General features: G+C 43.1%; 1 protein-coding gene across 1 annotated transcript in view; it reads right to left on the bottom strand.

Moving 5' to 3' along the window:
- Positions 1 to 12,500, bottom strand: part of itga8 (integrin, alpha 8) — a gene marked incomplete at both ends in the record, with an annotated part of 108,493 nt that overhangs the window by 80,334 nt on the left and 15,659 nt on the right. The window contains 2 exons of the mRNA XM_080743071.1: positions 11,446 to 11,491; positions 12,133 to 12,194. Of these exons, the coding sequence (XP_080599197.1) occupies positions 11,446 to 11,491; positions 12,133 to 12,194 (108 nt within the window). The remainder of the gene's footprint in view (positions 1 to 11,445; positions 11,492 to 12,132; positions 12,195 to 12,500) is intronic.

Below are 12,500 nucleotides of genomic sequence, written 5' to 3'. Positions count from 1 at the left end.
CCTCCTCACTTCAAACACTTGAACCCCAACATCCTTATTCTGGGGGGAACATTCTCTGAAAATAGCAAATCCACAAGCTGAGCAGAACAAGTACAGAGTGTTGAGGGTTTAAGTGCAGTGGTTCTCAAAGTGGATTCCAGGGACTCTGTGGGTTCCTTTGGTGGGGGGGGGGGGGTCTAAATTGACCCATACAAGTCTGTAACTCTGGCAGCATACAAATGGAACCAAATTAACCCTACTTGGTTCCATCTGTACACTGTCAGAGTTAAGGGGAGACCTTGACATTTTTAAAGTTTGAGAAACACTGGTTTAAGTGGTTAAAATGTCGTACCCAGGCCCAACATGACAGTGGTGCTAAGGTGAAGTGTGTAGCTGTAGGGCTCATGATTCAGTGTGTACTCCAGTAAATGAGTGGTGTGCAGAGGCTGGGATAATGGCTGTTTATTAGAGGCCATGAAAGCCCTGAGCTCCCTGGCTCTCCAAACACTGGCAGGAAGTGTTTAGGACTGGAGGCAGCCAGTCAGCCATGGCAACACGCTGGCGGGCTGGAAACCATGGATGTCCAGAAAACCTGCCTTTATTATTATTAAATATAATATTTATTTTAAGATTTTAAAATAGTGATAATAGCCAATCTACAAGCTCTATTTTCACTACTTTTGTGTGACACTCTTGTATGATGAAGTAGGGCATTCAATTACCCAAACGGTTGAAATAGAGTTGAAATATGGAGATGCAAGGTTTCTGGCCGACAGCAACAGTGCGATAGCATAGAGGGAGAGAGAGGTTGGAGAGAGAGAGAGAGAGAGAGAGAGAGGGAGAGAGAGAGAGAGAGAGAGAGAGAGAGAGAGAGAGAGAGAGAGAGAGAGAGAGTCTGCAGTCCATTAGCTCTGATGATGTTTTAATGTATCAGATGCCAGGGTGTATCATCATTACTTCTCTTTATGAAATATTACACTGACGTAAACTAAATCAATCAATATTTAAAAGGCCATGAGGACATACAGTAACTCGTGGAAAGAAAGAATTAGATTCGTTTGAGTTATTTGACTTCGATATCAAATTCCTAAAATCACATTCCTGTCTGAATGAACCCTTCATGAATTCCCGTCCAAATGATTTATTCACTGCCAGATCACAAATATCCATCAATACAGATCAATACAGACTCAGTGTCTCCCCTCCTTTCCACCTCTCTTTTTTCTCTCTTTCCAACACCCTCCACTTCTCTCACTTCGCTCTGTCTTTCTCTGTGATCTCTTGTGAAAACACGAGCTCTCTCTCTCTCTCTCTCTCTCTCTCTTGGAGACAAATGAAGTGTTGAGGAGGGACAGAGCAGGGGTAAAGGTGAAGGGATGAAGGGGCGAGGGAGAGCAGAAAGAGTGTGTGTGTGTGTGTGTGTGTGTGTGTGTGTGTGTGTGTGTGTGTGTGTGTGTGTGTGTGTGTGTGTGTGTGTGTGTGTGTGTGCGTGCGTGCGTGCGTGCGTGCGTGCGTGCATGCGTGCGACTGTGTGTGAAAGAGAGAGAGTCACGAGCAGTATGTCATCTCTAAATGAGGATAAGTGAGCAGGGAATACAAAGAGACAGACCTTCAACTCCACACACACACCCCCACACACACACACACACACACACATCCACCCTATATGCAATTATGCACACGTGTGTGTGTTCGCGTGAGTGAGTGTGTGGGTGGGTGGGTTTATGTGGACGATGCAATGTGTATGTAGAGCAGACCAAGGAGATCCATCTCTCTCTTTATTGTTGTTCTCTGTCACTTTCTCTCCCTGCTTTTCATTTATCTTTCTCTCCTCTGCTTTGTCAACAGAGGCTGAATCACTCACTTCACGTCTCTCTCATTTTGCACCTTTCACATCTCTGTCCCTCTCTGTCATGAAAACACTCTCTTTTCTATACTCTCCTCTGCTTGGATTTGAGCTCATGACTTATAAGTCGCATGACCTACGACTCTCAAATTCAATTACAAACAAGAAAACATGCGCTCAGTAGAACGCAGCATTTGTCCATACAGTGTTGGACCCCTTTGGGAAAAGGGTCCATTTAATACTCTTTTTACAATTTCACCATGTTTTAGAATACCAAGCTGCAGATTGCAGTTGCAGTCTGCTGAATGCTTAACCACTTAAACCAGGGGTCTTCAACGTTGTCAGGCCAAGGAGGACCCTTTAGTTGAGAGAGAGATGAAGCAGGGACCCCCACAACCCATAGATACCATATACTGTAGTGTGTTATTGTTTGACAGCACAATCATCAGTGTATTTTGGATTCATGTCAATTTGTGTTTTCAGATATTTAACCACTTGAACCGTCAATAATTAATAAACTTGACCTTTCACTCTGTACTTAGTCTGCTCTTTTTCCCTACAACAAACCTCTTTGCCGAAAATAGCCGATGTACAAGCTCACAACGCCTCACACTGCGAGGCGTTGTGAGCTTGTAGATCTGCTATTTTTGGCTACAGTTCTCAGAATATGGACGCTAGGGTTCAAGTTGTTAATATAAAAAAGGATTGAAGATTTGGAGGAGCCCCTATAGTAACTCTGAGGACCCCCTAGGGGGTACAAAATGTGGGGGGGCAGTTAAAATAGGATTATTTTGGGGGGGTCGCGGCCTGAAAAGTTTGAGAACCACTGAATGTTTGCCCCAGAATAGGGACTCTGCCTTGATCCAACCCCCTCCCACCTTCTCTCTCTTTCTCGCAGGGGGGGGGGGCGTGGTCCTCCACGCATCATTACCCAGTGATCAGCTCATTATAACGCCCCAACACTAACTTCCTGTCTGACTGTTACAGAGAGAGAGAGAGAGAGAGAGAGAGAGAGAGAGAGAGAGACAGAGACAGAGAGAGAGACAGAGACCCAGAAGGAGAGAAAGAAATATTCGATCGCACTCTCTACACAAGTCCCTCTCTTGGGATGAAACTGTGTGTGTGTGTGTGTGTGTGTGTGTGTGTGTGTGTGTGTGTGTGTGTGTGTGTGTGTGTGTGTGTGCGCGTGTGTGTGTGTGTGTGTGTGTGCGCGCGCGTGTGTGTGTGCGCGCGTGTGTGTGTGTGTGTGTGTGTGTGTAGTGCATTGTGTTAATTGTACTTGTATATGCAATGCATGTCCTGCGTGTGAGTTTATGTCTTTTTTTTGGCCGCCGTTAAAACTCTTTTCCAATCTGCCAGCACACTTTCATCGGAAGAGCTTCACGCACGCACGCACGCACGCACGCACGCACGCACGCACGCACGCACACATGCGCACACACGCGCACACACACACACACACACACACACACACACACACACACACACACACACCTATACTGGTAGATGTGGTTTAGCAGGACCCTTTAGCTCAAACCTGCGGTTTACAACATTAGCAGGACACCACTTTCCACTTGCTTTACTATTATGTGGAGCATGTCAAAAAATCTATTTTGAGCCATAGAACACATATTTCACTTCAAAAGTTGAATAAACTCAACACAACTCAAGTTTTAACAATCTGACAAAATCCTACATTAGGAGGACATTAGATAATTAGGTTCTAAGCTCCGCCCATGTGAATTAACAGGACTAACTACATTAACAGGACAGCTGCAATTAAACACATGAAAATATGTCACTGCAGGGTATTTAAGGGTCAAATGTGATTAAATGTGACATAGCTAAACACAAACAAGGCATTCTATTGATGTTTTTAAATCTCTTCCTAAGACACATTTGTTTTTTCGCTGGCTTTTAATGTTCCTTAATTTTCCTGCGCAAATCGCTACACAGTATGTCTACACTCATGTCATCAACATGGATCTGTCCCATATAGCGCCCCCATCAGGCCGATTTTTTCAAACACATTTTAAAATCACGAAAATCGGTACACCCCACATTCTCTGAGCCAACCAAAACTATACATTGTCCACACAACTAGGAACCAATGCCAGTTACAGTACATCCGTCTTTGTGTATACATGTGACCTGACGGTCGCTTATCTCCCGATTAGGGAGTCTTACTGGTAGGCCTGTTTGTCATTTATGCACCATGTACAGCACTTCGGTCAATGTCTCTTGCCTACAGTGGTGTGTTACTGTTTCAACACCTGACTTGCCCTCAGGATCAACCATACAAGTGGAATATAAGCCAGTAAACATGCAGGACTGGAATGACATCGATACAAAGCTCACTAACTAAGTGTTGTTGGTGCCACTGAGATGGTAAACTACAATTCAATGCAATATGACTACTGTGTGTGACTTAGCAGGCCTGAGAACAGGCTGAGAGATGTGATTTCAACATCTTCAATGTTGAGCTACTGTTAATAAAGTTCTGCAGTGAACAAACTAGCATTTTCATCCATCTTGGTCGAAGGGGGACATTGAAAATGTCATGACTGAGGGGTCAATAGACTTAAGCTTTGTGAAGTTAACTTTACAGCTCGTCTGTTATTCTTGACTTCTTTAGAGATTTTCATAAGAGATTTACTGGAAGGGTTATAAGACCAAAAACTATAGCTGAAAAACACACCAATCATGAACAAGGTTCAACATTTATTTTTTGTAGGACACAGGAATGTAGCCCTGCCCCGCTGTAATCAGACAAAATTCGGGGAAGACCGCCAAAGCACCTCAGACCGTAGGGATGGGACAATATACGATATTATCGTTTATCGTGATAAAAAACACTCACAATAATCATATTGTGGAGATTTAATTTATCGTGATATCATCCTCTGTCATACACTGGGATCAATTCACCTTTTATTTGCCGAGCTGCATATCCAGTACTATTTAAACCCTCTATAATTGGTAAAAGGTACATAATATATGTACTTGATACAGTAGTTTTTCACTCTCTACCAAATCTCTTTGCCAAAAAATAGACGATCTACAAGCTCACAATGCTTCGTGCTGCGAGCTTGTAGATCTGCATGATTACTGCATGATTGATCTGTCGCAAAGCCCTCTCCCTAACTGTGAGGATTGGACGACAGCGTAGCAAAACACTTCCACCCAAAGTTGGCTCCCATAACCCGCTAAAAAGCCCGTACCTTGGCCCCCCATCGACCGGGAGAGACGGGGCCAGCACCCAGGGGGTACCCAGGGGCCCAGCCACCGCCAGGGCTCCCCACGGACCCCCTGGGAAAAAAATATGGGAAAATAGTCAAAAGTAGCCGATCATAAATGTGACCCGATTAGGGAGTCTTACTGGTATATAGGCAAATTAATATCAAAAACATTTATATTACATTATTACGGCCATGGTGAAACGTTGCTGCTGGGGGACCTGCTACAGTGATTATAGCTACCCAGAACATTTGAAGGGAGCATTTTTCAAATCATTTTCCGAAACCAAAATCTGCCTTAGACTGCAGCCTGTCCATTGTAGGTATAAATTATCGATACATTTGTTGTTTTTGGGTCAGTTTTAAGTGCACTGCAATTAAGCAATGACATTGTTTTTTCCAGCGGGTAAATGCACAGGAAGAAAAATTAAGTGAATCTTTAAAATATAGCAGATCCACAAGTCTAGGTATGCAGGTCGCCGGTTCGATTCCCGATCCGGACGACCTTTGCCACATGTCATTCCCCATCTCTCTCCCCATTTCCTGTCTGTCTACTATCCTAACAAATAAAGGCATAAAAAGCCCAAAAAACTAATCTTAAAAAAAAAGAAAGTCAGGTCTGAGATTTATCACCCAGCCCTACTTTAATGTTGAGTTACATGTTGTATGACATCATTTTTGTAGCTGCAAGGAATAATTATGGCAATTATAATTTGATAATTGATTTGCAGTATCTCATAAGCTACAGTGCGTTACTGCATCCCCATTATTCAGTTGCCTGCAAATGTATAAATAGGCTACTTTTTCCAGAATTATGTTTAATACCAGCGTTAGTCCAGAAACCCCCACATTTACATAAATCAAAACATCTATTTTCAATAAAGTAGTAAATGAGGATCTCCCTCAATTGATCTTTTCGAGAAATTAAATAAAGGTTGAATGAATGCAAATCTTTTGTATTGCTAAATGCTCATGATGTCCCCGAACATGCCATGACAAGGCAAATGTTTTCTTTGGATATTAATGTTATCACCACCGGCACCACCAAGATGGTTACTTTGTCAACTATCATTATTCTGATATTGCTACCATGCTGTTATGTAAAAATGTTCATATTCTGTTCACACAGTGGTTCTCAAAGTGAATTCCAGGTTGGAATCCACTTTGAGAACCACTGTTCAGGCCCAGGGACTCTGACACTGTTGTTTTTGACAACAAATTTTGATTTAGTTTTGAATAAAATGTCATTTAATTTTAGTCATAATTTAGTGACCTGAAGAGTTTTAGTTTTAGTCTAATTTTAGTCGACTAAATATCATACATTTTTAGGCGACTAAATCTACAGTTCATTTAGTCAACTAAAATGTATTTTGGCAGGCCTTGATGGCATCGTAATGAGTGATTTTACACTTGGTTGTGTGCTGAAAATAGCAGATCTACAAGCTCACAACGCGTTGCGCGACACGTTGTGAGCTTGTAGATCTGCTATTTTCAGCACGCAACACTTGAGAACAACCAAACATAAAATGACTCTCTACTCCACTAGTCCCTCCCTAACGTTTTAGTCTAGTTTTGATTTTGTTGACGAAATTGTCAATATAATTAGTCTTAGTTTTAGTCATCACAGCTTAGTTTTTATTTAGTTTTTGTCAGTGAAAGAAATGCAATCGACAAATACTTTTCGTCATAGTTTTAGTCAACAACATCTACACTGCTCTGACAGTACAAATGGAACCAAATGAACACTAAGTCTCATGATGCAAGGTTAAATTAACATTATCTGTCTGTCTGTCTGTCTGTCTGTCTGTCTGTCTGTCTGTCTGTCTGTCTGTCTGTCTGTCTGTCTGTCTGCCTGTCTGTCTGCCTGTTTGTCTGCCGATTGTTAACCAATTTGAGTTAAGCTCTCCTCCACTCTTTTCAAAGATTTCACCTTGTGCAGGGAAACCCTTTCACTCATTCTTTCCACTGTAGCCCACTTGCTGATTACTAGCTTGCAATGCAATCAGCCACTGATCAAATTCACCTGTGCTGCCTGCCCATCCCCCATCCCCCATCTCCCTCACTGCACTCACTCAAAACTGTGTGAGTGAGAAGCTGCCCCTCCCCCCACAGTCAGTTGGTTTGTTTGTATGCAGTCTGTACAAGGCAAGGCTTTAAATACTGTGAATATGTGTGAAAGTAAATCCTACGTGTTACTTTATGCTTAGGGTAGTCTTACTAGTGACTATATACAAATGGAACCAAATGGAACTCATAATCTGTGTAATCTATGCACATGGCTTATTTTTTTGTTCTGGTTAGTTAAAGCAGTGGTTCTCAACCTCTGGGTCAGGGAATTATTTTGGGGAGGGGGTCCCCAGATGATTATCTAAATGACTGTGCACCATTGCTTTCTCTCTGAACAGTAAACATACAGCATAAGGTTTAAGTGTAAGGGTATCTTCAGATTTCTAAAGTACCCTTCCGTAATCAATGGGGGCAATTTACCCCTTTTTGTGCAGATATATGACCGATTTGTTGCATGTCTGAGTCATCATGACATCACTGAGATGCCATAGACTCCTACCTACCCACTGTCTGACGTGACCTACCACTGCCGGATGCACCCACGCACACGCGCACACACGCACCTTCATCCCGGATTCTATAACAGATTTCTTAAGCCCGGTTCACAATGCAACATGCTAGCCCAGATGATCCTTTTGCCGTCCTATAACCTAAAAGCCTAACATGGGTTGTGACAGCACTGAGAGTAGAGACGTGCTACAGCCAATCAGAGAACAGGACAGGTGGCTTGTTTGATTTAATTCACACATTATTTTCTTTTATATAATTAAAAGACTGTTTGTCTGTCTGGATCAATCCAGTGATATAACTTTAATAATTCTCGTGGGCGAATCCAGGTGTGACAGAACACTCTCAATGGAGCTATTGTAGTCCAGCCTGAGGATGCAGTAGCCTAGACTCCGAACCTCAGTCTTCAGGCGATAAAAGCAATATAGTTGCAAATTCTTTATCCTCACGTGCGTTGTGTCCCACTTGAGCTCCTCTTTATTGTGTACTTCAAGGAACTTGTGTACTTCAAGGAACTTTAAATCCCTGCTCCCTCAAGCAAGGAGATGAGGATTAGATTTGAGTCTGGAGGAATCAAGCAGGTTAGACTGATTGTAGTCCGAGCATTTCAGGCAAAAAAGTGCGCGATTCCATCAAAAATACTGCACAAACTGGCCGGACTATAGTAACATTGTGTCACATATGAGGAAATGGCATATTCGGGACAACCTTAGTAGTAGGCTAATAAGGCTATGCTTTATTCAAGCCAAACGAGACACTCTATTTGGTGCTTTATGATCCCACAGGGAATGCTACAATTTGTCAATCAGTGTCATCACCAATAAACAAACTTTTACTGCACTGTTTTTACAGTACAGTAAAAGTACAGACAGTACAGTACAGACAGTACAGTTCAGTGATAAAAGGTCAAGGTCACAAGCTTATTTAGAATAATTTGACCTTAGAATTGTAGTAAGCTACTTTGGTGTCATATACTGTATCTGAAGGCTAGTGAAGTCACTGATCTACAAGATGTACACACAATTCGTAACACAAGAATTTTGCCTATACTGTGTAATACTGTGTAGAGGAATAATTCTAGAATCAGTATCGGGATTTAAAGGGATATTCCATTTAAAAAAACTCTGCCTTGCATGGGTCTGCCTCCCCAGGCTCAGGGCCTCTCCCCACACACACCCATTGTAACTTCAAACTCCATTATATTTTTTTCTGGTGACTCATACTACCCTCCTAATACATGAGCAGGCCATGTTTTTTTTCGATACAATTTTTCATTTATTTGTAATAATTTTAATTTTTCAAATTTTCCCAAAGAATTATTAAAAATAAATGAAAAGGGTTATTGAGAAAACACGGCCTGCTCACGTATTAGGAGGGTAGTATGAGTCACCAGAAAAAAATAGTGTGTGTTTTTAATGAAGTTTGAAGTTACAATGGGTGTGTATGTGGAGAGGCCCTGAGCCTGGGGGGAAAGATAACATTTACATCAAATATATAAATATTAAAAACTGTTCAGGGTGTTCATAAAAGCCTGATTAGATGATAAAGTGACCAAAATGATCTGTAGGCTTGAACTTAATTAGCATTTTTACCCAAGGGTAAAAATGGTGCCTGGGTGCCTGCCTACTCCTGTATGTCGGAGTTAACTTAAACTCATATGTACTGTACATGATGTCATGGTCATGATGTGGTCATGTGATACTGTATATAGGAGCTACGCTGATCAGCATACATGACTGTGCAGAGCTGCTACCAGTGGTGCTTTGGGGTTTTCTTTTCAGGGCGGACGGTCATTTATTGACGTCACATGCACGAGCGCCTTTAGATGTGTGCGTGCTAACTAAAAGTTTGCTTTGAACAAATCTCATCTATCACAGTAATGGAGCCAGGTAGCCTGAGACACGCACAATGCACATACAGTCACCGCTGGAAACCTACAGTAGGTGTTAAAGTAACCTATCCATATGAATAGGGGGGTATGTGCAAGCCCACCACTCACTGCCTGCCTGGTAAACCTGTTATGCGAATAGCCATTTGATTACCATGGTCATCACTTGTATAGCTACACATTTTTAAAGTGACAGTTTAAGTACTTTCTAATACCTCTAGAGTGACAGTTTAAATTAAACATTGGCCAAATTGACAAATATTATGCAGAAATTGTGAAAATAGCCAATCTACATCCTCGTGAGCATGTAGATCTGCTATTATTATTAATTTAGGGGGTTGTGTCCTGAAAAGGTTGAGAACCACTGCATTAATCCATTTAGGCCTGGGGCCGATTCTAAAAATGCCTTTTAAATCCGGCCAAGATTTTCATTAAGAAAACAAATGCAATTCATTAATAAAAAATAGAAACATGTAAGAACCACAAAATGTACAGTCAATTGGATGAGTGGTTTGTAAAATATGCATAGCCTCCTTGGAGTGAGCTAAAATGTTGGCAAACTTGGAAAATGGACATTAATATAAACGTGATTTTTTGGGACGTTTTGATTAATTATTACACAAAATAACAATACAACAATTGCAATATCTGGTTAAATTTGTATAATTAAGAAACATTGTCTGTATGTTATGCAAATCATGTTGCAGGCCCATGGTGTGGCAAACCACCAACATGGTAGACCCCTGAACAGTGTTTATGCCAAGTTTAGTGTGGATTGGAGCAACGGTGTGCCTGTGGCAGCCAGGGGCCCCTGGGAGCCACATTGGGCCCCTTGTGTTGCTATTATAATGGCCGACCCCTGAACGGTGTTTGTTCAATCAAGTTTAGTGTGGATCGGAGCAATGGTATGCCTGTGGCAGCCAGGGGCCCCTGGGGGCCACATTGGGCCCCTTGTGTTGCTATTATAATGGCCGACCCCTGAACGGTGTTTGTGCAATCAAGTTTAGTGCGGATCGGAGCAACGGTGTGCCTGTGTCAGCCAGGGGCACCCGGGGGCCACATTGGGCCCCTTGTGTTGCTATTATAATGGTAGACCCCTGAACGGTGTTTGTGCCAAGTTTAGTGTGGATCGGAGCAACGGTATGCCTGTGGCAGCCAGGGGCCCCTGGGGGCCACGTGGGGCCTGTGGTGTTGCTATTATAATGGCAGACCCCCAGAACGGTGTTTGTACAATCAAGTTTAGTGTGGATCAGAGCAACGGTGTGCCTGTGGCAGCCAGGGGCCCCTGGGGGCCACATGGGGCCCTTGGTGTTGCTATTATAATGGCAGACCCCTGAACGGTGTGTGTGCCAAGTTTAGTGTGGATCGGAGCAACGGTGTGCTTATGGCAGCCAGGGGCCCCTGGGGGCCACATGGGGCCTGTGGTGTTGCTATTATAATGGCAGACCCCTGAAGAGTGTTTATGACTAACGTTATTCACCCAAAATGCTATGTCATTGAAATGTTCATAAAAACATGTATGTGCATTAACAGGACTCTGACACCCAGCCAATCAGGTGCTTCAAAACATACACTGTGTGTGAATATTCATGAGCTTGTGTATGAACATGCAGTAGCATTACACAACCTATGGGGGCGCTGTTCAGACACAAAAAAGTCGGGTGTATGTGTATTAACAGGACATCAAAAAAAAAAGGTGGATTTGGGCTCTCTAGACCAATAGAAACACTTCTGCTATTTCAGAATTGTCCATGAATTAGCAGGACACCAGTCCTGTCCTGCTAATCCAAAATGTCCTGTTAGTGTGGTGTGTATTCAGGCCAATTGTCCCGTTAAACCACATTTACCAACACACCTACACACACACACACACACACACACACACACACACACACACACACACACACAGATCTGAGACTTACCTTGCCAGTAGAAGCTACCTGGTCCTCCAACTACCAGCGTTCCTTCCTGGAAGAGAGGGATTGGTCCAGATTAGTCACATGACACGAATCTGAGAAATTAGAGAAATAAGTGCACATGGGACCCGAAAGGTACGAAACGTCAGTGTGTGTGTGTGTGTGTGTGTGTGTGTGTGTGTGTGTGTGTGTGTGTGTGTGTGTGTGTGTGTGTGTGTGTGTGCGTGTGTGTGTGTACGTGTGTGTGTGTGTGTCCATCAAGTACATCCTGTAGACTAGAGAATGACACCTTCCTGTATGGGGTACAGCAGAGCCATGAGGAAGGAGGTAACTCGCTGTACTGTCCAGAATGTCCCTGTGTGTCTGTGTTGGTGCATGTGTGAGTGTGTGTGCGTGTGCGTGTGTGTGCGTGTGCGCGCGTGCGCGTGTGGTCTACTACTGTTGGTTGACAGGAGAGGACAGTCCACTGTTGACAAAGATGATCTCATCTTCCTGTGTCGTACATCTATTGTATGTGTGTGTGCCTGAGTGTGTGTGCCTGTGTGCGTGTGTGCGTGTGTGTGTGTGTGTGTGTGTGTGTGTGTGTGTGTGTGTGTGTGTGTGTGTGTGTGTGTGTGTGTGTGTGTGTGTGTGCGCGTGTGTGTGTGTGCATGCATGCGTGTGTGCGCGTGCATGCGTGCGTATTATTGGTACCTTGGTAAAATCCACACTGAAGCCAGCCTGACAGAACCCCTGTCCCTCTGGATCTGGGTCATCTGGGAGACACACACACATTGACATTTAGCAGATGTTCTTATCCAGAGTGATTTAGAGTAAGCATGAACCCTAGTCAACAAACAACAAGGTATACAGTGCAGTCACATACGTAGAGTGCAACGAGAACAATGTCCTCAACCAGATACGCTGTTGTTCAACATTAGTAAGTATTGTTAGTGAAACAGACATGAGTTGCAACCATGTTGTGAGCTTGTAGATCAGCTATTTTTGGCGAATGTTCCCCCCAGAATGGGACGATCAAGTGGTTAACAAGAGAGATAAGAGAGAAGGAATGAATCAGGTGA

Source organism: Nannobrachium achirus, assembly GCF_963921795.1.
Source record: "Nannobrachium achirus genome assembly, chromosome: 2".
Lineage (NCBI taxonomy): Eukaryota > Metazoa > Chordata > Actinopteri > Myctophiformes > Myctophidae > Nannobrachium > Nannobrachium achirus.
Note: the sequence above shows the minus strand (reverse complement) of the source record. Positions and strands in the feature narration are given on the sequence as shown.